This window comes from Helianthus annuus, chromosome 12 (assembly GCF_002127325.2).
Source record: "Helianthus annuus cultivar XRQ/B chromosome 12, HanXRQr2.0-SUNRISE, whole genome shotgun sequence".
Taxonomy (NCBI): domain Eukaryota; kingdom Viridiplantae; phylum Streptophyta; class Magnoliopsida; order Asterales; family Asteraceae; genus Helianthus; species Helianthus annuus.
The window spans coordinates 155,488,022-155,515,930 of NC_035444.2; the positions used below are offsets into that span (position 1 = coordinate 155,488,022).

General features: G+C 40.0%; 1 protein-coding gene across 1 annotated transcript in view; it reads left to right on the plus strand.

Moving 5' to 3' along the window:
- The first annotated feature begins 505 nt into the window (after positions 1-505).
- LOC118485138 (glutathione S-transferase T3-like) overlaps positions 506-27,909 on the plus strand; it is a 35,959-nt gene continuing 8,555 nt past the window's right edge. Inside the window, exons 1-2 of the mRNA XM_035981399.1 lie at positions 506-907; positions 980-1,296. Of these exons, the coding sequence (XP_035837292.1) occupies positions 671-907; positions 980-1,296 (554 nt within the window). The 5' untranslated portion in view covers positions 506-670. The remainder of the gene's footprint in view (positions 908-979; positions 1,297-27,909) is intronic.

Below are 27,909 nucleotides of genomic sequence, written 5' to 3' on the forward strand. Positions count from 1 at the left end.
CACATTTAAACGGTCGAATTTTTTTTAAAAAAATCACTTTTTAAACAAATATAAATAACCACACCCTTCACTCATTTTTTATACTCTCAAACCACACCCTTCACTCATTTTTCATACTCTCAAATCACACCCACTTCACTCATTTTTTATACTCTCAAATCACACCCACTTCACTCATTTTTTATACTCTCAAACCACACCCACTTCAAACCGAGCAATGGAGAACCAACCCCGCGAAGCCAAGAAAAAAACTAAGTGACGGGGCTCGCAACCGTCTCGTGGTAGTTCGAGCGGTGCAAGTGCACAACCACAACCCCCTTTCGGATATACTTCACAACCCCCGTTTTTTTTCCAACAACCTTCACAACCCTCCTTTTATAACACCCAACCACCCAACCTTCAACCCAATTTCGGCTATTTTCAAAATTTGTTATCAATGGATGCTCCTCCTCAATCCCCCGCCTTCGACCCATATGGTTTTCGTTCCGCACAAGTTCCATCTACACGATGAAATGTCGAACGTCCTCTACCTATTTACGACGACGAGGACGATGAGGTAGTGCCCGAAACTCAAAATTTGGGCGACGAGGACGAGGACGAGGACGATGAATATAATGTGGATGAAGACGCGGGCAACGAAGAAGATGACGCTTGGGATAAAAAGGGAAAAATGGCGAGTGAAAAATGGACAAAGGTCCAAGAAGAGGCGTTGGCGAAGGCGTTGGTACATTGCTCTACCAACAAAAAGAAGGGCAATCAACAAAACCACGATAGTTTTTGGCGTAAGATTTTAGATCATTTTAACGCCACCGTCGGTGGAAGTAAGCGGACCGTGCATCAAGTACGGTCTAAATGGGGCCCGATGATGACGAAAATAAACTTTTTCAACGGCCTATACCAACAAGCGGTAAAAATTATATTTTTTAATTTTCTTTACTAAGTTCATATTTTTTAACACTTATTATTTTATAATATGTAGGATCGCACACGAGGAAGCGGGTGTAAGGATCTCGACGTGATGAAAGTCGCTTTAAAGGAATTTAAAGAGAGATTTCCGAACGGTTTTCAACATGTCGAGGCGTGGGAGGTCGTTCGAAAACACGACAAATGGGCCCAAGTCCCATTGTTGGGTGAGGAAGGGGAAGGTTCGGCACAAAAAAGAAAGCCCGTTGACGTGGACCCTTTGATACCCGATATGAACGAAGACCCCTCGCCACAAAGAACACAACGGCGAGACAAGCGCCAAGCGACATCGTCCGAGGGAAGCTCGGCCGAGTTGGCGGCACAATTCAAAGAGTACACCGCCATGAAAGAAGCGAAGCACGCGATGGAATTGGAGGCGATCGAATTGAGGAAGAAAAGAGAGTCGGAGGCTCGCGAGCTCATATCGGAACAACGCGAGACGATGAAAAACTACAATTACGATCGAGATATGAAAACATTCCTCAAGTCACACGACGATGCTCCGCCAAATATGTTGTCGTTCATCCTCGCCCGAAAGCGCGACATCGCTAACAAGTACGGGTGGCCATGCGATTTCTAAAATTTTTATTTTCTAGTTTTAATGTAATTTTTATTTTCTAGTTTGAATGTAATTTTAATTTTCTAGTTTGAATGTAATTCTGGTAAACACAAAATTCTGCCCCTTAACATGCGCGGTGTTACTGCTTACCACCTGCTGAACCCGCTTGAGGAACCGCACCGCGTTAGGGGCGAGAGCACCAAAAGTATCGAAAGCGAATGGGACGAACACGTGTTGATTCTCGATGCAAGCTTTTTCATGCTTAGCTACTTTGGCAGCCTCTGCCTTAATTATTGCTTGGCCCGCCACAAACCCGTGGTCCCTTAGCCCAACAAGGGGGGACACACCTGTCAAATTAACACACGCGTGTTTTCCTCCTTCCCATCCAAAAATAAGAATGTCAGCGGGCCGTAGCGTAGATCTCTCTTCTAATGGATCGGTCAAGAAGTTCACCGGAGCTTCCTTTTTTGCCGAGATCCCTACCCGCTTAAGGACATCATAAAGCACATCACGAACTAAATCGTGTCGATATTTAAGTCCTGGTAATTCTTTGCAATGAATTGCATGCTCCCCAAAACAATCCAAGCAAGACTTCTGACATACATGATATGGGTCATCAACCGGGAAAAGCGGTACCATCTTATGAAAATGAATTTGTGTAAGTTTTAAATGAAATAGATGGTGAATGTACTAAAGTTATAGACACCATTTATATATGGAAATTTGTATGAAGTTGTATGTTTGATGAATATTTTTTTAAGGGAAAAGATCAAATAGGAAGTTAATTTTGGCTAGGAAGGATAGGAAACCATAGGATTATGACATGTGGCAAATTTTAAAATAAAGAGAAAGGGTATTTTAGTCAATCTCATCATTTCTTCTTCCTTCTTCTCCCCAGTTACTTCAAAACCCACCATTTTCAAAACCCACCATCTCCAACCTTTTCTTCACTTACTATCTCAATAATCACTACATTATAGTGTGATTTTCGTCATCAATCAATGATTCAACCACCCGATCAACGTGTTCTTCAGCTTTTTTCGAAGAAAACCCAGTTTAATTTCATTCAAAATCTCGTTTTTTCCGGTGATTTTGAAGATAATCACTCGATTTGTTCGATTCAATCGCTGATAAGCGTTTCTATCATTCAAATTTCGTCAATTGATGAAGAAACCGGCTTCCATCCATGTAAGAAATGCTTTAATTTCATTTTCACGATCTGGGTTTTTATTTAGTCATTGCGTTTTACGATCTTGGGGGGGTCCGGGGGCGGCAGCCCCTGGCGGGGTCCAAGAGGCAGAGCCCCTGGCTGGAGTTGAGCTAAAAACGCAACAGAAAAAATAATTTTCCAGAAATTGGCTCATTTCGAAGACAGTAATTCGTAGACAATTCAGACAGTTCACAGACAATTCAAAAACAGTTCACAAACAGTTTTATGTGTCCATTGCGTTTTAGAAATAAGAGAGTTTTATGTATTTTCTGGCTATTGCGTTTTAGAAAAAACACATTTTTAAGTATCTTTAGTCATTGCGTTTTAGGTAAAAACACATTTTTGAAGTGTTTTTAGTCATTGCGTTTTAGGTAAAACACATTTTTAGGTGCTTTCAGTCCATTGCGTTTTACAGAGAACACTTTCTTTTGTTTTTTTAGGTGATTGCGTTTTAGAAATGAGACATTTTTAAGTGTTTTCTGGCCATTGCGTTTTACAAATAAAACATTTCTTTGTGTTTTTTGGCCATTGCGTTTTACAAATAAGACATTTCTTTGTGTTTTTTGTGCATTGCGTTTTAGGTAAAACACTTTTTTATGTGTTTTCGGTCCATTGCGTTTTAGGAATAAGACATTTCTTTGTGTTTTCTGGCCATTGCGTTTTACAAATAAGTCATTTATTTGTGTTTTTGGTGCATTGCGTTTTAGAAAAATGTCATTTTTAGGTTTTTTTTTTCATTGCGTTTTACGTAACCGGTGGTTTTTCTATTTCGTTTTACACAACTGGGTTAATTTTTTTTAAATATAGCAATAGTATACTCGTTTTAAAGATAAAAAACGCTCGTTTTTTTTTTGTGCAATTTAAAAAAAAAATAATGTCGTATGAAAGAGTTATTAACGTTTAAAAAATGGGAGGGGATTGGAGGAGAGAGAAACTATTGGCTTGGATTGACTAGAATGCCCTTGAACAAACTCACGCGCCTCTTTTCTTCCTTTCCATTTCCCTGATTTAATCTTAGCTCTTGATTAACTTAATGGATGGTCAAGATCACTTCCTAGCCAAATAAACTTCCTATTGTATCTCCACCTTTTTTTTAATTGAAAAACACTCTGTTTATGACAACATTTTTAAATATATATGCACACACAATTTAAAAACAATATATATATAGACACGGAATTAAAAAAATTGAAAAAACAAAACGATTATAAATCTTTCATAGAAATTAAAAACCATGTTTATGAAAGACATTTAAAGAAAGGTTAAAGAGGACGTTTATATATAAAAAAAAATAAAACAAACCTTCTATACTATATCATGAGATTAGGTTATGTGTTATACCAACGGCACCTTCTTGCTCCTGCCCACACTAGGGAGGGATTTACCGTTCCCCCACATCCTCGCCTTCACGTCATTCTAAATCCTATTTTTTTCTTGATAGGCAGAACAACCATCCTCTCCACAGTTGACGCAACGTTCGTACACCTCCCCGTAACCTTAAGGGTTGTTAGCCTTAGGAGGGAGGAAAAGCAAGTTAAAAAAACATTGGTAGACACCTTTGGGTACTAACACCATATAATGACTAAAATACCCTTCTATTTTTTTTTAAATTTTATCAATGTAACACCTTTGGGTACAAACACCTAATTGTATTTTATAAAATCTATTTTTTTATTTTCATCTTTTTATTATATCTCTTAATTAACATAAAATCTATTAATTTTTTTATTTTCATCTTTTTATTAAATTTCTTATTTAACATAAAATCTACTAGTTACACTAGTATTTTTTTTACTATTTTATAACTTATACAGTTTCTATATTTATTATATTGATCACTGAGATATAAAATGCATATTAATATAAAACTAATTATATGCACAATTTCGTTCTAAAAAATTAAATACACAGTTGAAAAGTTTACTGGATACATGTTAGTTGAATCCAAAATTGAAAACGAGTAAAGTTTATATTATTTAAAACTAGGAAAATTGGTTTTTAATAAACCAACATTTGTCCCGTTGGTAAATAATAATCTTACATACGTAATTGGTATACAATAATCCTACCTATCAACATGTTGGTACTCAATGAACTTCCGTTAATTTTTTTTAACTGAAGTTAGTTTTTAAGTTTTATTTATTGCACAAACAGTCCCTGTAGTTGTTATTTAATAGTTTTAACTATTTTAAAACTAGTAAATTCCAGTCCCTTGAGGTTTTTTTGTTTTATAAAATAGTTAAAACTAGTAAATTACAACTACAGGGACTTTTGTGTAATAAATAAAACTTAAAAATTAACTTCAGTTAAAAAAATTAACAGAAGTTCATTGAGTACCAACATGTTGATAGGTAGGATTATTGTATACCAATTACGTAGGTAAGATTATTATTTACCAAAGGGACAAAGGTTGGTTTATTAAAAACCAATTTTCCTTAAAACTAACAGCTTTATACATGTCTATTTTTTTAATTTACATGAAAGATATTTATTATTATCTGTCATATCTATTCAAAATTGAAAACGAGTAAGGTTTACATTATTTAAAACGAGTAAGATATTTAATTTACATAAAACTATATAACTAGTAGATTATATTTAAAAAATCCATTTAAAAAAAATACTACTGTAACTAGTAGATTTTATGTTAAATAAGAAATATAATAAAAATATGAAAATAAAAAAATACCTTTATTTTAATAAAAATCAAATAAAAACAATATTTTATGTCTGTCGTGAGGCACGACACACTGCTCTTGATCCGTCGCGGGGCGCGACAGCCTGACCTCCAGGCTTAACCTGGTGCTGCAATTTGGTGGTGAGATGGTTTTATCGAAGAAAAATAAAAGGTGGAAGCACTATGCAGGTCAATTCAACATTTTAAAATCCGTTTTTCAATCATACCGGATTAGGCACAAAAATGGTTTAACCGGTTGAACCAGCTTGTGCCGGGCGGTTCAATTGGGCTGACTAGTTAATTGTATAATTTCATAAAATACAACATTAACTTAAAAAATAATCCAAAATTGGATTAAAATGGAAATCTGTAACAAACGATGGGGTGATGGAAGTCTGGAACAAGTCACGAATGATGGAGTGATGAAGCAAGTTTTGAATTTTGATAGTTGGAGATAAAATATTAAAAGTTGTTAGGTTAAAGCTAAGAATAAACATGGAGATGGGACGATAAAAAGTAAAATCCTAACCTAAAAACATACCTGAGACGGTACCGGTATAACGGTTCAAACCGGTATAACCGGTATACCGGATTTTACCGGCGGTACAAAGTCAATGTCGTTTCTCCTACTTACCGGGGTGTTTCGGACCGGATTTACATCCGAAAATGGTAATACCGGTATTTACCGGTTTTTAAAGCATTGGGTCAAGCACACCACCAAGCAGTCGAAAGAAACCAAAGACCGTAGAAAGAGAACGCGCCGGATAAAAAATCTGTGAAAAGGATACCGTGTGGCCGGAAAATGACTATACCAAGAAAGACCGGCAAGAAGAAAACAGAAGCCGCGTGAAAGAACGTCATCACCAAGACCGAGGTAACCTAGATCGGCAGTTGCCGTAGAAAGAGCAGAATGACCGTAAAATGAAATTGTGAACAAGAGACTGGGCCAAAAAAGGTACACATAAGAGTGAGACTGTGGGTGTGACAGAGGAGGTTCGCACCATGATAGACCGAAGAAAGCTTTTATCAAAAGAAAGCTTAGTGTAAGTCCCCAAAAACGGATCAAACAACGATACCAAACGATCACCAAGGATTGTCGGAATCCAAACCTGATGTCACACCCCCATTTCCACGTGTCACCGGTGGGCCCGGTGTGGGGTACAGTGACGTAGTTGGCATCGTCATAGACAATCAACACAATATAATAATGCACAGCGGAAGCAGAATAGAAACATTTCAACTTTTAAATAAAGTGTAATAATAAATATCACAATAGTTGAAATGGATCCACAGGCGGATCAAATGAAAATAGAAATAAATAGTTCAACAGATAATTGTCGTCCGAGCTTGCGAGACTATAGTGGACGCTCTTAGGAAACAACCAGCCTATTTCCGTATAGTACCTGCACTTAACCTTTTGGGAAAAATACGTCAGTTTACACTGGTAAATACAAATCGACTGACTCATTTTGAAAATGATTGAAAATTTATTTAAATGCACAAGGCATAAATATTTTTATTAACTTGGGATAATTATATAATATAAACTTGTGAACGAATTACATGCACTTATATCTCTGGTGGCCCGGGATCTACTGTCCGGGCTAGAGATTTAATTGACACACCACATTAAAGAGTTATACACGACGGGTGTACGCCTACATCCCGTGCTCTGGTCGTGGCCATCTCGTAAGATAATGCCAAGGATATCCGGGACACGGTCAATAACCCCCCAAAGCCTTTAAGTAAGACAAAACTGTTTAAACGAAGTCGCACAAGCTATTCAAGACTGTACACCTATAAGGCGCAGGACTTGTGCGCCCGATCAAGCGGTATTTTAAATACCGTACCCCAAGCCCGTATAGGGAAAATAAGTCAAAATGTATTTACCTGAGCAAGTATAAGTCACAAACGATAAGTGTTGGTAGCTTTTACCGGCCTCCTAATCTGGAACAAAGGTTTATAATTAACCTATTAGATTCCTAACGGGTCTTTTATTTAAGCCTAAGCTTTGACCGGTTAGTTTTAGGAATGATACGGTTTACGCACGATTAAGCGAAAGACCGGATAGAATGTGATTTAGACCCGACAAGTTTGAATACTTGTATAATATGGGTATACTAAATACATTCTGGATTTTGAGATAAAAATGATAATGTTTGACCCGTCTCGGTCAATTTACGCAAACTAGTTACGTAAACCGAACCGAACGCGATAAGGGCGATACGGGTAGCCAAAAGATTCAAATGCAAGTTCCCTGAGATAATATGCTTAAAATATGATATTATATCAGTAAGTTATGTTCTATATTGCCCGGAATAATTTTAAACCCAATTTATGCCTTAGAAGGGCATTTTGGTCATTTAAAAGATAATAAAAGAGTAAAATTAGAAATCTGTGTTTCGGGTCTGGTTCATACAGTAAATATACTTAATATAACATATTATGTCAGTAGGGTATGACCCATATATCAAATTTATCATTTAAAACCAAACTATGCACCGTAGGGGTATTTTAGTAATTTCACAAGGGCTAAAAGTGCCAAAACTGGAAATCTAAGTTCATATACTTATACTTACTGTTTTTATATGAAAATATGCTAAACACATCAGTAGGTATAGGTCTTATATGTTTAAAACAAGTATAACGCTTACTATGCGCTTAAAACGCTAAATATGCGATTCAAGGGCGTTTTCGGGTTTTCAAATTAAATCTGAGATTTTTATTTTTCCAGAATACTTAAAATAATTTATTCATCATATAAAATCAGTAGAAAAAGGTTTCGGGTCAAAAGGAGGTGTAAAACTCATTTTATGGCTAAAACGGTCAAAACCGACATAAGCCGAAATGACTAGGTGATCTAGGATCCGTTCAGCCAAAAATTAATTAAAAATCATCAAAATTCCCAGAATATTATAATACATCAGTTGGTAAAAAGTTTCGTATCAAGACGTGGCCAGAAACGGGTTCTATGCGAAAAGGACCGTTTATGTAAATTTATAATATAGTTTTACGCTAATGGCCATAACTCACAATCTGGACCACCAACTGATCCGAAATTTTCGGTGCAAGTTCATATATTAAAAATAAAGATTTCTATCCTTTCACTTTTCCAAAAATCCCGTTTTAAATCAAAAAGGGCAAAATAGTCAACTTTATGCATAAACCGGAAACATGCATTCGAATAGGCTAAGCATAGACTCAATCAAAGAAAATTCCAGAAAGTTTAACTAAAATAAAAATAGTCAAAAATACTTTCCAATACAGATCTCGAACATGCATGTACGAATCCGAATCGATAGTCTACGAAATAATCGTTTTACAAGACTTTCGGTTCCGATTCGTGGCTATACTATAGATTGTCGAGTTGATGATGATTAAAACACATTCTTATATGTATTACAAGTTATTTTTAATGATCAATCAGGTTGCATGTCATCTATATCATTAATCATGTCATTTTTCACAAAAAATCGTTTCTGTTGACTTTTTAGAAATAGGTTTGACTCGACATTTATCATGCATGTAGTGGGAATCAGGTAGTACCCTTTAGAGGGTTTGTTTCCCACATCAATACCAATCTATAACAAGTTTCAATTCGAGAAATGACTGATAGGAATCCGTTTAATCGGAAAGTCAAAGGTTATGAACACCCAGTTTGACTTTTATCAATAATCACAACAAGAATGGATTAAGGAACGAATTGAAAGCTTACAAAGGTTCTATAGGTGTTTAGTGGACACTAGAAGTCGGCCTTGATGATCAGATTATCTCCAGAGAAGCTTTGAGAGCTCTTGCAAGTCTTGGTGTTCTTGTTCACAATTGTAAATGCCAAGAAATGAGATGAATTCGGATTTAAAGCAGAGTTTTTGAGGTTTACTGTTGATGTAGGCTTGCATGCAATTTAATTGGAGCTTTTGGAGGCAAGAACCAGCTGTATGTCACTCAAATTCGGACTCAATTTGACCCAAAACGAATTTCTGTTCGCTGGGCAACCCACGCGGCCCGCTTGGGCTTTCCCAGGCGGGTCGCCTGACCCTCCTGATCAGCCAACAACTTTCAAACTTGGCAGAAATGGTCCCTGAGCTTGTATGCGATGTTTCGGCTACTTTTCTCGACCCGTAAACCCCCAATCTTGGTTTCTAAGAACCTTAGGACTTTTACCAACATGGTAATGCCCTCGGATAACTTTGCGCTCAACCGAAAAGCCCTGAAATTCGACGTTGACGCTTTTAGTCCCTTAAGTACGGTTTTGGCCATAACTTTCTCATATGTTAACGAAACTTCATGAAATTTTTACCACATATTCTAGTGAGTATATTTTAGCTATACAAAGCTTCGGGTCTGCCAAAAGTTCACTCAGAGGTATAAATTAAACATGTTGACACTTTTGGCCCCTATAGTTTACAATACTTCACTTTTGTGCAATTTCCGCGTCGTATGATCCATGAACCATCCGTTTAAGGTTATAAACATTATGTAGGGTTATCATAGAGTCTATTTATCCATTGTTGACACTTTGGACCCTTACGTTCCATAGTTTTCACTGTTTGTCACTTTTAGTCCCTCTAAAGTATGTTTTCACATAACGGAACCTTATGACACGTGTCAAGACATTATTGGACGAAATTTTTCGAGGTGTTACATCCTCACCCCCTTAAAAGAAATCTCGACCCCGAGATTTATTCAAACAAATGGGGATATTTCTCTTGCATCGTGGATTCCACTTCCCACGTGTATTCGGGACCTCTACGGGCATCCCATTTGACCTTTACAATAGGCACATGCTTCCTTCGAAGTTTCTTTACCTGTCGATCCTCAATCGACAAAGGTTTTTCAACAAACTTTAGACTTTCGTCTATGTGTATATCTGTATGCGGTATAACCAGTGATTCGTCAGCGAAACACTTCTTCAAATTACAGATATGGAACACATTATGAATAGCACTAAGCTCTTCAGGCAAGTTTAACTTATAGGCGACTGCCCCGACACGTTCGATTATCTCGAAAGGTCCTATGTATCTCGGGCTTAGCTTGCCTTTCTTTCCAAATCGCATTACACCTTTCCAAGGTGATACCTTAAGCAACACTTTTTCACCCACATCAAAGTGAAAATCTTTGCGCTTAGGATCCGCATAACTTTTCTGCCTATCCCTGGCAGCTTTCAAACGATCACGGATCTGAACGATCTTGTCTGTCGTCTCAAAGACGATATCCGGTCCAGACAACTGGACATCTCCAACTTCTGCCCAGCAAATGGGCGATCTACACTTTCTACCGTATAGGGCCTCAAAAGGCGCAGCCTTTATGCTGGAATGGTAGCTATTGTTGTAGGAGAATTCAATCAGTGGTAAGTTCTTATCCCAACTACCACCTAAGTCGATCGCACATGCACGAAGCATGTCTTCCAAAGTTTGAATCGTACGCTCACTCTGACCATCGGTCTGAGGATGATAAGCCGTACTAAAATTCAAACGAGTGCCCAACGATTGTTGGAAACTCTTCCAAAAATGCGACGTATATCTAGTATCTCTATCGGAGATAATAGATATAGGTATACCATGTAGCGCTACCATCTTATCGACGTATAATTGTGCTAACATATCTGAGCTATACGTCTCCTTGATGGGTAGAAAATGAGCTGACTTAGTCAGTCTGTCAACTATGACCCATATGGTATCATTTCCCTTTTTCGTCTTCGGCAACTTGGTGATAAAATCCATTGTCACCATTTCCCACTTCCATTTGGGAATTTCAGGTTGTTGAAGCAAACCTGACGGCTTCTGATGCTCAGCCTTGACTTGCGCACAAGTCAAACATTTGGCCACATACTCGGCCACGGACTTTTTCAAACCAATCCACCAGTAGTTTGACTTCAAATCCTGGTACATCTTATCTGCTCCAGGATGAACTGAATATTTAGAGCTGTGGGCCTCCTGGAGGATAACATCCCGAAGTCCTCCATATACTGGAACCCATATTCGTCCGTTTAGGCGTAGCATTCCATCTTTGTCGTGGGATAACTGCTCCTCAGTTACTCCCAACTTTTCTGCAGGATAGTTAGCTTCCAGCACAGCTTCCTTCTGTGCAGCTAACACCCTTTCATTCAAACTATTCCTTATCTCAATGCGCTTGGCATTGATTCTGATTGGCTTCACCCTTTCCTTTCTACTTAAGGCGTCGACAACCACATTTGCCTTGCCTGGATGGTATCGTATCTCGCAATCATAGTCATTGAGAGTTTCCATCCATCGCCTTTGACGCATGTTCAATTCCTTCTGATTGAACAGATGCTGAAGACTCTTGTGATCCGAATAAATTATGCACTTGGTTCCATACAAGTAATGTCTCCATAACTTCAAAGCAAATACAACCGCACCCAATTCCAAATCGTGGGTGGTGTAGTTCTTTTCGTGCACCTTGAGCTGTCGAGAAGCGTAGGCAATGACTTTGCCTTTCTGCATGAGTACACAGCCCATGCCCGTATGTGATGCATCACAATACACCACAAATTCGTCTATACCAGCGGGCAATGTCAACACCGGCGCATTGCTCAGCTTCTGCTTCAGAATGTCAAAGGATTCCTGCTGCTTAGGGCCCCAGTCAAACTTAATCTTCTTACGGGTCAATGAGGTTAGGGGCGCAGCAATCCTAGAAAAATTCTCGATGAATCTTCTATAATATCCTGCCAACCCGAGGAAACTGCGAATTTCGGTAGGAGTCTTCGGCTCCTGCCAGTTCATGACTGCTTCTACTTTAGCGGGATCTACCTGGATACCACGCTCACTTACAACATGTCCAAGAAATTGGACTTCTCGAAGCCAAAATTCACACTTCGAAAATTTGGCATAAAGCTACTCTTGATTTAGAAGTTTGAGAATACAACGAAGGTGTTTCTCATGGTCAGCTTGGCTCTTCGAGTAGATAAGAATGTCATCAATGAAGACGATGACGAACTTATCTAAATAAGGTTTGCAGACGCGATTCATGAGATCCATGAATGCGGCTGGTGCGTTAGTGAGCCCAAACGGCATCACTAGGAACTCGTAATGTCCATAACGAGTCCTAAACGCGGTCTTGTGTACGTCTTCATTCTTGACCTTCAACTGATGATAACCCGACCTCAGGTCAATCTTGTAGAAATAACTTGCTCCTTGCAACTGATCGAACAGATCGTCGATCCTGGGTAACGGATACCGATTCTTGATAGTGACCTTGTTAAGCTCACGATAATCGATGCACAGACGCATCGATCCGTCCTTCTTCTTAACGAACAAGATTGGCGCTCCCCAAGGAGATGAGCTAGGCCTAATAAAACCTTTGGCTAAAAGCTCATCTAACTGCGTCCTCAACTCCTTCATCTCCGTTGGTGCCAATCTGTAGGGTGCTCTTGCTACAGGTGCTGCACCTGGTATGATATCTATCCGAAACTCTACTTGCCTATCCGGTGGCAAACCAGGTAGCTCTTCAGGGAAAACTTCAGGATATTCCGAAATAACAGGAATATCTTCAATCTTCGGCTTCGGCTCATCAATGGTAACTTGTGCCATATAAATGACACATCCTTTCTGCATGCATCTGGATGCTTTGAGCATGGACACTTGCTCAGGCAATCCATGCTGGGTATCTCCTTGAATAGTAAGTGACTCACCAGACGGAGTCTTAACTATTACTTGCTTTCTATTGCACAGAATCTGGGCTTGGTTACTCGACAGCCAATCCATGCCTATCACTATGTCGAATCCAGCTAGCTTAAAGGGAAGCAAGGATAACAGGAAGGAATGATTCCTAATGGAGATAACACATCCATCTAGAACAGTCGAGGCGGTTTCTAAGGTTCCATCGGCTAATTCCACCTCATATTTCACGCTTAAGGTTTTAACAGGAAGGTTCAACAGTTTACAAAACTTATCATCTACAAACGACTTATCAGCTCCTGAATCAAACAAGACTCTAGCAAAAACATCATTTACAAGAAACGTACCGGTAATGACGTTATCGTCAAGGACTGCTTCCTTTGCGTCCATTCGGAAGACTCTCGCATTAGTCTTCTTCCCTTCCTCGGCCTTCTTTGCAAACTTTGGACAGTTGGGCCGAATGTGCCCCTTCTCGTTGCAACCAAAACACGTTGCATCCTTCATCTTCTTGCAATCCACAGTTTTATGATCTGTGGACTTGCAGATTCCACATCGTTTCTCCGAAGACTGGGATTTCGTCTCCAAACGACATCTCCCAAAGTGATGTCTCCTGCAGATTTTGCATCTGGGTTTCTCACCCGACTGATGATCACTTTTCCTAGACCCCGACCCTTTCCTGTGGTCGTTGTTCCCTCTATGTCGCTTTTCAGATCTTCGTGAGGTGTCATCCTCACGTTTCCCTTTGTTCTCCTCAGAGCTCTTCATGGCTCTCAATCTAACCACGTCTTGAGTGAGGGAGAGGGATAGATCCGCTACGGATCTAAATGTAGTAGGTCTTGAAGCTTTGATGCTGGCTTTAATCTCCGGTGCCAGACCCCCAATGAATCGAGCAATCCTACGCGGCTCCGGGGTCACCAAGTAAGGCACTAAACGAGACAGCGTGTTGAACGTAGTAAGATACGCTTGACAATCGAGGTTCTTCATGACTAAGGATACAAAATCCGATTCAATTCGCTCGACCTCGTGCTGCGGACAGAAGTTCTCTTTAATCAGGGCCACAAACTGTTCCCATGACAAACCGTACAGTGTGGCCTTACCGGCAGCTTGTAGAAGTGACTTCCACCATGCTAACGCATCCCCTTTGAATGACTGGGACACGTACTTCACGACGTCCCTATCAGCACACCCGCTGATATCAACCACAGTATCCATCTCGTCAATCCACGTCATACAATCGACGGCCCCCTTTTCCCCAGTGAAATCTCTGGGCTTGCAAGATACAAAGTATTTGTACGTACAGGACCTGTTGTACGTGTCACGTTTCAGTTCAATCTCCTGCTTTGGGACGCTGCTGTGGTTGGAGGAATGATTATCATCCTCAGCTTTCTTCGGCTCACTCTTTTTAGAAGGAGGCTTACTATGAGCCTCAGAATGAGTCTTGGGCTTTGCGTGCGTTTCCGTTCGGGTCCTACTCCGAGTACCACTAGATTCTTTGAACTGCCTATCCATAGCCTTGGCGACAGCATTATCTATCAGTGCTTGCAATTCTGCACCGGTAACGTGAATTTTTGCATTATCTGAGCGTTCCCCAGAATGACTGTTGGTTTCTTCCGATTTGGCCATCGTAGCTTTAAGCTACATTAAAGGACAAGGTCTTATTTAGAACCTAACAGTATTATCGTTCTAGACGATTTATTAACCATGGTATCAAAAACCTTAGCAGTTAATTTAATAAATTCATTCAGGCTCTTATTAGCAATCAAGGAATGAAAATATATATATTGGCACCATAGGCCTAGTCACATGGACAATTACTAAATTATAAATTTAGATTTTTATAGGACTATAAATTGTATAATTAAACAAATAATCCTTTACTAGACAGAGAGTCATAAACCACAACTGTCATTATATAACATAGTTATAACCCGTAGGTATCAAGCCATTAATAGACTTGTGTACAGATAAAATCTGTAGATATTTCTTTACTAGGCAGGGAGTCATAGACCACAACTGCCACTATATGACATAGTCATAACCCGTAGGTATCAAGTCATTAATACACTTGTATACAGATAAAATCTGTAGATAATTTATTAAAAAAGGCTGGCTTGTGTGATGTTACAGATCACGCTTGGCCAGGAATGTTAACATGTTCTCAGATGTTAACAGGGAGTTGAATCCTTTCAACCAGGTTTTACCATCATGGCCAGGCCTGTTAATAAGGCATTCAAGCTAGGTTATACCTTACTAAGATTCTTATAAAATGGCAAATCAAATAAAAATTGATATTTTCCATTATTTTAATATTATTCATGCATATAAATAAAATGATAAATTCAAATTAACCATTTAAATTTCCAATAAAATACCAGTACATATTTGCCCTAAACGGGACTTTGAAATAACATGGATAACATGAATAACAGGCCCGCGCAGGGGCTAAACAAGTAACAATAATATCAAAATAAAATAAAGCAAACCCACGTAGGGGTCAACAGAATAGCATACCCACGCAGGGGTAGAATAAGATAGATATACCCACGCAGGGGTAGAGTACAAGGATAGATGTCCACACAGGGACATGAGTACATGAGATAATAATCGAAGGATTCAATGATCCCTCTTGCTCTTACCCTTGAGCAGGTCAAATACCTTCTTGAACATACCGCGGTTGTGTCGGCGATCATTCTGCAGTTCCCGTCGCATGCTATCAATCCCATGCAGGATTTCCTGAACCTGCGGCGGCGACATCATAGGCGCCGGTGGCGGTGGCTGGTACTGCTGCGGCTGCGGCGGCTGGTACGGCTGCGGCTGTGGTAGCTGCTGGTAACCCGGAGGGTAACCAAAAGTAGACTGCCCAGCAGCCCAAGTGTCTCCCAACGGACCACTAGGAGGGAGTGAGCTGTAGTTCACAGCTTGCCAGTAAGGGTCACCTGTGTAATCATAACCCTGAGGAAATACATGCTCGAACGGGTTGAACTGAGCGGCACTAGCATAAGCCGGAATCGGCTCTCCATAGTTCTGCGGCGGCAGAGGCGGGATCGGTATAGAGGTAACCTCCGATACGGGATGCTGAGACTCCCCTGTCTCGGACTCCCCGGGAAGAGACGTGTAGCGGCTGCTACTAACACGTGGAGGGGTGCCTATGCGAATCCCTCCGCGCGTAGACATGCGCGCGTTCCTCCTCGGCCTCTGAGGTGGAGGAGGTAAAACTGGTGGCGGCGGTGGTGACGGAGTGATCACGTCACGCCACAGGGCCTCAGATAGGTCCTGCGGTAGAGGCGGCTGCTGCTGAAGCTGCTGATGCTGCGAGTGGTGCTGCGAGTGCACCGGCGAAACCTGGTGAGACTGGAGCATCGGAGAGTTGTGGCTGGGGGTGAAATACCAATCATGCTGCTTGAATCTCTCCTGAAAGCTGTCCCCACCATTGTAGGGTGATCCCCTAAATGGCGACCCATCCGATATCTCAATCGGATGGTTAGGCGTACCTGATGGTGGTAGCGAGGGGTCCGTATCCTCGTCGACATCCATCTCGTGACCACCAGAAAAGTGGTCCTCCGGTCCAAGTGGGTTATGACCCACTGGCTCGTCCACAAAAGCATCAGGGTTATACAAACCCTGGTAGGCTGGCGCTGGATACTGGTGCGGTGACTGCTGCAAAGGTATGTAGGATCCATGCGAACCATGGGGCCCATTCTCCGAGTGGGGCCCAAACGAGTGGGGTAAAGACGGTGAAGTGCTGGCGGACACCGAGTGTCTAGCAGGCTCGGCGAAAGACCTCCAAAGGTCGTTGGCGGCTGTGTTGTGCGTGGCGGATGGTGCTCGCCTATGTGAGGGCCCTGCCTCATGGTCGTGGGTAGTAGCAAATCCTCCTCGACCTCTCATTCGCGGCGGCATAGTAATCCTGTCAAAAGTCAAACAAGTTGCACAACAAAATATATAAGACAATGCAATAATAAATAAAAATAAATTAAACGAAAAGTTGAACATTCCTAAGTTCTTTGTCTAGACTCGAAAATCGAGGATTGTGCAATTGTGTAACTGAGATTAAACACATTAGGATAGTGTTTAATTCACTCAGCGTTGGCTCTGATACCAACCTGTCACACCCCCATTTCCACGTGTCACCGGTGGGCCCGGTGTGGGGTACAGTGACGTAGTTGGCATCGTCATAGACAATCAACACAATATAATAATGCACAGCGGAAGCAGAATAGAAACATTTCAACTTTTAAATAAAGTGTAATAATAAATATCACAATAGTTGAAATGGATCCACAGGCGGATCAAATGAAAATAGAAATAAATAGTTCAACAGATAATTGTCGTCCGAGCTTGCGAGACTATAGTGGACGCTCTTAGGAAACAACCAGCCTATTTCCGTATAGTACCTGCACTTAACCTTTTGGGAAAAATACGTCAGTTTACACTGGTAAATACAAATCGACTGACTCATTTTGAAAATGATTGAAAATTTATTTAAATGCACAAGGCATAAATATTTTTATTAACTTGGGATAATTATATAATATAAACTTGTGAACGAATTACATGCACTTATATCTCTGGTGGCCCGGGATCTACTGTCCGGGCTAGAGATTTAATTGACACACCACATTAAAGAGTTATACACGACGGGTGTACGCCTACACCCCGTGCTCTGGTCGTGGCCATCTCGTAAGATAATGCCAAGGATATCCGGGACACGGTCAATAACCCCCCAAAGCCTTTAAGTAAGACAAAACTGTTTAAACGAAGTCGCACAAGCTATTCAAGACTGTACACCTATAAGGCGCAGGACTTGTGCGCCCGATCAAGCGGTATTTTAAATACCGTACCCCAAGCCCGTATAGGGAAAATAAGTCAAAATGTATTTACCTGAGCAAGTATAAGTCACAAACGATAAGTGTTGGTAGCTTTTACCGGCCTCCTAATCTGGAACAAAGGTTTATAATTAACCTATTAGATTCCTAACGGGTCTTTTATTTAAGCCTAAGCTTTGACCGGTTAGTTTTAGGAATGATACGGTTTACGCACGATTAAGCGAAAGACCGGATAGAATGTGATTTAGACCCGACAAGTTTGAATACTTGTATAATATGGGTATACTAAATACATTCTGGATTTTGAGATAAAAATGATAATGTTTGACCCGTCTCGGTCAATTTACGCAAACTAGTTACGTAAACCGAACCGAACGCGATAAGGGCGATACGGGTAGCCAAAAGATTCAAATGCAAGTTCCCTGAGATAATATGCTTAAAATATGATATTATATCAGTAAGTTATGTTCTATATTGCCCGGAATAATTTTAAACCCAATTTATGCCTTAGAAGGGCATTTTGGTCATTTAAAAGATAATAAAAGAGTAAAATTAGAAATCTGTGTTTCGGGTCTGGTTCATACAGTAAATATACTTAATATAACATATTATGTCAGTAGGGTATGACCCATATATCAAATTTATCATTTAAAACCAAACTATGCACCGTAGGGGTATTTTAGTAATTTCACAAGGGCTAAAAGTGCCAAAACTGGAAATCTAAGTTCATATACTTATACTTACTGTTTTTATATGAAAATATGCTAAACACATCAGTAGGTATAGGTCTTATATGTTTAAAACAAGTATAACGCTTACTATGCGCTTAAAACGCTAAATATGCGATTCAAGGGCGTTTTCGGGTTTTCAAATTAAATCTGAGATTTTTATTTTTCCAGAATACTTAAAATAATTTATTCATCATATAAAATCAGTAGAAAAAGGTTTCGGGTCAAAAGGAGGTGTAAAACTCATTTTATGGCTAAAACAGTCAAAACCGACATAAGCCGAAATGACTAGGTGATCTAGGATCCGTTCAGCCAAAAATTAATTAAAAATCATCAAAATTCCCAGAATATTATAATACATCAGTTGGTAAAAAGTTTCGTATCAAGACGTGGCCAGAAACGGGTTCTATGCGAAAAGGACCGTTTATGTAAATTTATAATATAGTTTTACGCTAATGGCCATAACTCACAATCTGGACCACCAACTGATCCGAAATTTTCGGTGCAAGTTCATATATTAAAAATAAAGATTTCTATCCTTTCACTTTTCCAAAAATCCCGTTTTAAATCAAAAAGGGCAAAATAGTCAACTTTATGCATAAACCGGAAACATGCATTCGAATAGGCTAAGCATAGACTCAATCAAAGAAAATTCCAGAAAGTTTAACTAAAATAAAAATAGTCAAAAATACTTTCCAATACAGATCTCGAACATGCATGTACGAATCCGAATCGATAGTCTACGAAATAATCGTTTTACAAGATTTTCGGTTCCGATTCGTGGCTATACTATAGATTGTCGAGTTGATGATGATTAAAACACATTCTTATATGTATTACAAGTTATTTTTAATGATCAATCAGGTTGCATGTCATCTATATCATTAATCATGTCATTTTTCACAAAAAATCGTTTCTGTTGACTTTTTAGAAATAGGTTTGACTCGACATTTATCATGCATGTAGTGGGAATCAGGTAGTACCCTTTAGAGGGTTTGTTTCCCACATCAATACCAATCTATAACAAGTTTCAATTCGAGAAATGACTGATAGGAATCCGTTTAATCGGAAAGTCAAAGGTTATGAACACCCAGTTTGACTTTTATCAATAATCACAACAAGAATGGATTAAGGAACGAATTGAAAGCTTACAAAGGTTCTATAGGTGTTTAGTGGACACTAGAAGTCGGCCTTGATGATCAGATTATCTCCAGAGAAGCTTTGAGAGCTCTTGCAAGTCTTGGTGTTCTTGTTCACAATTGTAAATGCCAAGAAATGAGATGAATTCGGATTTAAAGCAGAGTTTTTGAGGTTTACTGTTGATGTAGGCTTGCATGCAATTTAATTGGAGCTTTTGGAGGCAAGAACCAGCTGTATGTCACTCAAATTCGGACTCAATTTGACCCAAAACGAATTTCTGTTCGCTGGGCAACCCACGCGGCCCGCTTGGGCTTTCCCAGGCGGGTCGCCTGACCCTCCTGATCAGCCAACAACTTTCAAACTTGGCAGAAATGGTCCCTGAGCTTGTATGCGATGTTTCGGCTACTTTTCTCGACCCGTAAACCCCCAATCTTGGTTTCTAAGAACCTTAGGACTTTTACCAACATGGTAATGCCCTCGGATAACTTTGCGCTCAACCGAAAAGCCCTGAAATTCGACGTTGACGCTTTTAGTCCCTTAAGTACGGTTTTGGCCATAACTTTCTCATATGTTAACGAAACTTCATGACATTTTTACCACATATTCTAGTGAGTATATTTTAGCTATACAAAGCTTCGGGTCTGCCAAAAGTTCACTCAGAGGTATAAATTAAACATGTTGACACTTTTGGCCCCTATAGTTTACAATACTTCACTTTTGTGCAATTTCCGCGTCGTATGATCCATGAACCATCCGTTTAAGGTTATAAACATTATGTAGGGTTATCATAGAGTCTATTTATCCATTGTTGACACTTTGGACCCTTACGTTCCATAGTTTTCACTGTTTATCACTTTTAGTCCCTCTAAAGTATGTTTTCACATAACGGAACCTTATGACACGTGTCAAGACATTATTGGACGAAATTTTTCGAGGTGTTACACCTGACGATAAACAAGAAATCAAGAACACCGAATCACTTTCAAACTTTGCACACGATTCTATTACTCAAGAGCAAAATTGTCTAGTACAAAGTTCTCTTTCTAGGATTTCTAAGACTGGAGGCTTCAAAATGGTGTTGAGAGCTCTAACCCTAGAAAAGCTATAACACTAGCTTATATACTCTAGGGTAAGCCCCTGACCACATGGGCTCCCCTTGGGCTTGTCTGGCCCACATGGCCTTAGGCATGCCCAAATGACCTAAATAGGTCCAAACCTAATACAAACTAACCCAAATAAATCCCAGTTCGCTACCATAGCCCGTTGCGTATATTTGATGCGTCAGTCTCACACTTCTAGGGCCTAACAATCTCCCCCAAGACTGATGCATTAAATTGTCTTCATAACATGAATTCATCAACGTCTTCAACGAATTCTATGGTTGTAGCTATGTTGCAGATTTATGTGGCGGATTTGGTGGTGGATTGTGGATGGTCATGGTGGTTTAGCGATGGTATATGGTAATGGTGGAGACGGTGGCAGTTTATGATGGTGGATTCGGTGGTTGTGGCATTAGGGCGGCGGTGATGGTGGTGATCCGATGATCCGATGGATGGAGGCAGCGATGGTGATGGTCGTGATACGGTGGATGGATGCAACGATGGTGATGGTGGTGATCCAGGAAAATATGTTTCCTGTAACAATTATTTGTTAGTCTGAGCAAATAAGGGTAACTAGACCGACCCGGATAGTACCCGAAACCAAAAAATATTGAAAATGGGAACTGATGGCCAAAATTAGAATTATAATCGGTTTTTGGGCGCCTTTGTCATCGGTCAGTTGGTTAATCGACAGAGGAGCGAGGCTTAAATTGTTACTAAAATTGTGTTTTGGTTGGTGAGTTGTTTTTTTTTTGGGGGGGGGGGGGTTGGTGATTCTTGGTTTTGGGGATTTTTGGGGTGTTAAGATTGTTTAGTTGATTTGGAAATGGTGGTGGATGATGTAGGATGAAGGGTTGTAACATCTCGAATTTTTGTGTCCAAAGATGTGTTAACACGTGTCATTTGTTTACACGTGGCATTGATATTAAATAAAGGACTAATTTTGACAAACCTTGAAAGTATATAAATTCGAGGGTTATAAATGTCAACAAGGGTAAATATACTGAATAGTAACCCTAAATAAATGCTTGAACCTTCAAACGAATGTATCATAGATCGTACGAAAGCGAAACACGAAAGAAAGTGAGAGATTACAAGCTACAGGGGTTAACTGTGTCAACATGTTTAATTATACCTCTGAGTGACCCTTTAACGTTCCCAAGGCTTTGTAACGGTATTATACCCTCACCAAAATATAATATATAAATTTCGCAAAGTTTCGTTATGAAACGAGAAAGTTACGATCGAATTCGTAGGAGAAGGGTTAAAAGCGTCAATAATGAAAATTAAGGCTTTCTGAATAATTAATAAACTAATCGGGGACTTAATAAATACGGGTAAATAACACGAGGCCCCTATCGGTAAATAACCGAGGGCCAAACCGCAAAGTTACCCCTTCGAACCCGAAAGGTCAGGTAAATCATTACGAAAGATTTCATTATTAATTACCAGGATTTCGTAATCATTTCAAAAGATTTAAAGTTTCTGGAAATCTGGCCTCTCGCGACCCGCGTTAAGTATTAGCCTAAGTGTAGGCGGGTCGCGAGCCACCTCAATTACGCGTCTGATTTCTTAAACTCAGGCGACCCGCGTAAAAGTGCATGGGAACTCCCATGCGGGTCGCGTGAGACGCCCAGATGCAGAAAGTTGGTGTTTTCTTGACTTTTGAGCATTATGAACGATCAATCTCCAATAAATGAGGCATGGGCGCCCCCTACTCGACCCATATCACTCAGGAGACATCTACCCATCATCATGATCAGTGTAGGTTATTGTGTAGTGATCTAGAGAGCTTTACTTCACTATAAATAGCCACTTTGAGCTCATAACATTCACACAACACAAAACACACTATCTGATCATTCTAAGAAGCTCTCTAGCATTCTCTTCTGCTCTCTAAGCAAGATACCACTTCTGTAAGTCGTTCATACTCATTTTGGTCTTACATTTCCATAGTTTTAGCCTATAAACACAACCGTCGTAACTAACGGTTGTCATTACAATAACTTGCAAATGGTTCAGTCTTATGACGGATCAAAAGTAGTTTTGAGTAGGTAATTATGTGGGTAATAAACCTCTAAAAGGGTTCCCCCTGATCACCACTCTAACTATGTCAAATATCGAGTCAAACGTGCGGTTAAAAAGTCAACAGAAAGCTATTTTAACGATTTATGCATAATCTGTAATGTATATGTTATGAAACCTGTTTTGACACTTATAAAACATGATATTAAGTATATAAACTTGTTTGCGCTCGTTTGAATCGATCATTTGCTATATTGACCCGGTTCGGAACCGAATGTCGCAAAAGTTTGACTTTTGCTTTGACTTCAGTTCTGACCCGTTTTAGTGAGGTATAGATATGCCTTAGGACTCTCTTAGGACCAGGTCACATGTCGGTATAAACCTCTGTGATCGGTTCATGAGTTATCCGAGTCTTTTGCGCATTTCCGTCATTCGCCTAAAAGTTGACCGTAACGGCCTTTTGAAATTAAAACGAGTAATTCGGACGCGTGAACGGACCAGAACCTTGCTTATTAAATTATAAGCATGTCCTTAAAGTTTCACGTCAATCCGAGGTCTAGAATGAGAGTTATGCTAAATGGCGCATTTAAAGTAAACTTTAGTAATTAACGGCGCAATTAGCATAACACCTATCTAAACCAAGATTTCGTCACCAAAACTTTTACCCACTGTATTAAAATAATATTTTGGGAATTTTAAAGATTTTTAATAATTTTTACCTCGCTCATAACCTGCGGTTATGGCTACGGTTCGGTAAATACCGAATATGCCCTTTTCGGCCAAAACTTGAGTTCTACAAGGTCTTTTGACCCGATTCCAGTTGCTACTGATTTTAAATAATAAATAAAGGATTTTAAGCTTTATAAGCTGTTCGGGAAACTCAGATTTCCTGTAGAACTCGAAAAGCTCTTTAAAAGTCTTTAAAATGACCGAAATGCCCCTACGGGGCATAATATTAACTTAAACTCGTTACGGGCGTCACGGAAGGTATCCTACTGGTACCACAACCCATTTAAGGCATATTGACTTAGGAAATAAGCGTACGACTCTCATGGTTAACCGTTTCGCCTATTGCGCGCACGGTTCGGCTTATGAAACTAGTTTTCATAAATTAGCCGATACGGGTCAAATTATATTATTTGAACCCCAAAATCCAGAGTGTGAACCATTAACCCATATAAAACAAGTCTCTGAACTTGTTGGGTCAGAATCACACTCCATTCTCGGTTTTCGCCTTTTCGCGCGAATAAACCATATCTATATATATCGGAACCAACCGGTCTAGGCTACGGCCATTATAACGACTCGTTAGGATTCTAAGAGGTTAATTAAAACCTTCGTTCCATATTAGGAGCCCCAGTAAAAGCTATCGGTGATTTAATCCAAATTAAGGAAATATACTAGCAAAGGTAAATACTTTAACTTATTTCCCCTATATGGGCTTGGGTTACGGTATATTAATACCGCTTGATTGAGCATTATATTCTTCCATCGCTTAGGTGGTTAATTAAATAATATGATCGGCTCATTTAAACAGTTTTGTTTCTTATAAGCCTTTGGGGGGTTTAATGACCGTTGTCCCGGATATCCTTGGCATCATTTTACGAAATGGCCACGACCATCGACATCCCGGTGTAGGCGTACACCCGGTATATATTGTCGACATTAAATTAAAAGACGTAGCCGTTGGTTTTTATACTACGGTTTTACGCAATGTGGTGTGTCTATAAATCTTTAACCCGGCACGACCCGGGCTACTGAACGCATAAAAGAACATGTAAAACGTTCACAAGATTTTATTATAATTTTCCCAAGTTATAAAAGAGTTTGTGCCTTGTGCATTCAAATCAATTTTAATAAACATTTTCAAATGTGTCAGTTGAATGTATTTACCAGTGTAAACTGACGTATTTTCCCCAAAAAGATTAAGTGCAGGTACTATACGAAATGGGCTGGTATAGGCGTCCTAAGCATCGTACATAGTCTCGCAAACTCGATGTTGCATCTGAATGAACAATATTTATTACTTTTTGATCCGCTGTGGATATATTCAACTTCTGTAATACATTTGATATTACAACCAGAGGTTGAAGTTTACATATTTATCTTATGCTTCCGCTGTGCATTATATAATTGTGTGGTTTGACTATATTGTTGCCAACATCGTCACGGTAATCCCCCACCGGGCCCACCGGTGAGACACGTGGAAACCGGGGTGTGACAGGTTGGTATCAGAGCCAACATTGAGTGAATTAAACACTACCCTACTGTGTTTAATCTCAATAACACAATTGCACATACTTGAGTCTAGACAATAACTTAGGACAAATTCGGATTAATACTCCTTTTTGTCTTTATTTTCAATTCGATTTTTAATAAGTTTTGGAGCAGGAAATTGCCACCTGTTATATTCCGAGGAAGAGGAAGGGGAAGAAGAGGCAGAGGAGAAATCGTGACACATCACGATAACGAAGCTGGACCATCTGGTACAAGACATCCTTCGATGACACGGAGCGAAGAGCCACAACGACGAAGAGATCTCTACGAACCCGCGAGGCATTCCACCTCGCACAGCTCGACGCCATCCTACCGGCACTCCTTTGGGCCAAACTCAGAAAATGATCCCAACAACCCACAACCTTCCTTCATACCTCTACAACGTTCGGTATCACACCGAAATTACGACGACCCTACTCCATACTACATAGGTCAGTTTAATCTAGCTGACTACATACAGGAACCTTCAGGATTTGTTCCACTAGGGCCACAAGATCATTTCTCCGAGGACCATATGGATGAAGATACTGATCCAACTGAACCTGCGCGTGGTACGCCCACGCATCCGATAGAAGTCTCTGATGGGTCATCCTTCCATGGTACACCCTATCAGGGACCAGACAGTTTCCAAGCGATGTTTGACCGACATGAGTGGTACTACACACCACCTCAACAGACATCACAACAACCGCGACATCCACAGGATCCCTCTGAGGATTCACGCTTTGAGGCAGTTACGCCACCACCTCCGCCACCGGCGCAACCAGTAATACCTGATCCGCCAAGGCGTAGGAGGACAAATGCTCGTATATCTACACGAGGATGAGGGGGTATCCACTTCAGCACTCCTCGACATTCTAGTAGTAGCCACTATCCGCCACTACAAGAAGAAGGACCTTCAAGTCCTATACAGGAGGCGAACTCCGCACCAGCTGCACAAAATTCGCCACCATTTGGGTATGACCAACCCATACCTGCTTACACGGGTCCAACGGCTTACAACCCGTTCGAACCATCACAAGCACAATACAACTACGGCTATGAGCGCGACCCATATGTGGTGTCGGCAAGATATAATGCGCGCTACCCTGACGGAGCACACGGAAACATGGGACCACCGGACTACTCAGCTCATGGGTATCCAATACCTCCCAGACCTCCAGTTCCGCATCAAGCGCCACAACCACGTTTCTCTCCTCCTGAACAGGAAGAAATACTCCATCGACTAGATCGTGTGGAGAGAGAGTTCGAAGAAGAGAAAAAGAGCCACCGAGGATTTCTCAAGGGCTTGGCAAACCTACTAAAGGGCAAAAAGAAGAAACGTGACCATTAGCCCTTGATAGTTGTACTAATGTAACTTCCACTTTGAAATAAGTCCCTGCGTGGAAAACTTATCGTATTTCAGTCCCTACGTGGACTTATCTTTTAGTCCTTGCATGGACACCTATCTTGTATTAGTCCCTGCGTGGACTTGTCACTTATCTTATACCTTTATGGAGGTATGTACTATTTGAAAGACCCGTTTAGGGCAATATGTAATTGTATTTGAGATTATGGAATGTATGTTATGAGTTTTGTTTTAATAGGTATAAAATAAATCAAAACCATTCCTTTTATATTGATCTGCCTAAATAAAAGAATCTTAAAGGGGTGAAACCTAGCTTGGTGTCTTTTAAGATCTAGTCAAGATGGTACGACCTAGTTGAAAAGATTCTGATTCCCTGTTAACCTCTGTACGCATGTTAACAATCATGGCAGATGTGATTCGTTAAAAATCACGCACGTCATTCTTATACAATAATCCTTTAAGGATTTCAAAACCCAACTAAATGATTTATAAATCGTGGGTTAAATCACCAATGAAGGTGATCAATGTTATTAAAACATCCATTAGTGGTGTAGTGCCTACGGGCCAACCTTATTAAAACATCCATTAGTGATGTAGTGCCTACGGGCCAATATTATTAAAACATCCATTAGTGATGTAGTGCCTACGAGCCAATATTATTAAAACATCCATTAGTGATGTAGTGCCTACGGGCCAACCTTATTAAAACATCCACTAGTGATGTAGTGCCTACGGGCCAATATTATTAAAACATCCATTAAGTGATGTAGTGCCTACGGGCCAACCTTATTAAAACATCCATTAGTGATGTAGTGCCTACGGGCCAATATTATTAAAACATCCATTAGTGATGTAGTGCCTGCGGGCCAACCTTATTAAAACATCCATTAGAGATGTAGTGCCTACGGGCCAACCATATTAAAAACATCCATTAGAGGTGTAGTGCCTATGGGCCGTAATAATTGTCTTATAACGACAAAAGACAGTGGTGGTCTATGACTCCCTGCCAGAAAGGGGTAAGAGAACTACGGTTCAAACCTCTATGCCTTTGATTCTCTGAAATCTCGGCTAATATTATAAAACATCATCATGATTAGGCTTTATGCCGCCAATACTATTTATATAGCTGAAATAGGATATATTCAAATCCTAATATATAATGAAATAATAAGTTAACCGAATATGGTCTCTGTACCATGGTTGACAAATTGTCATAAAAGACAATTATATAATAATCTCCTGAATAAAATTTTGTTATCTTATGTAACAGATTCAAGTTACAATGGCGGATCCCAACGGAGAGAATAGCCATACTAATGATGATGAATACGACAATGCGCCAGTGCATCTGACAGGCGCACAACTGAAGGCTCTGATTGACAATGCTGTTCAGGCAGCTCTTGATCGTCAATATACTGA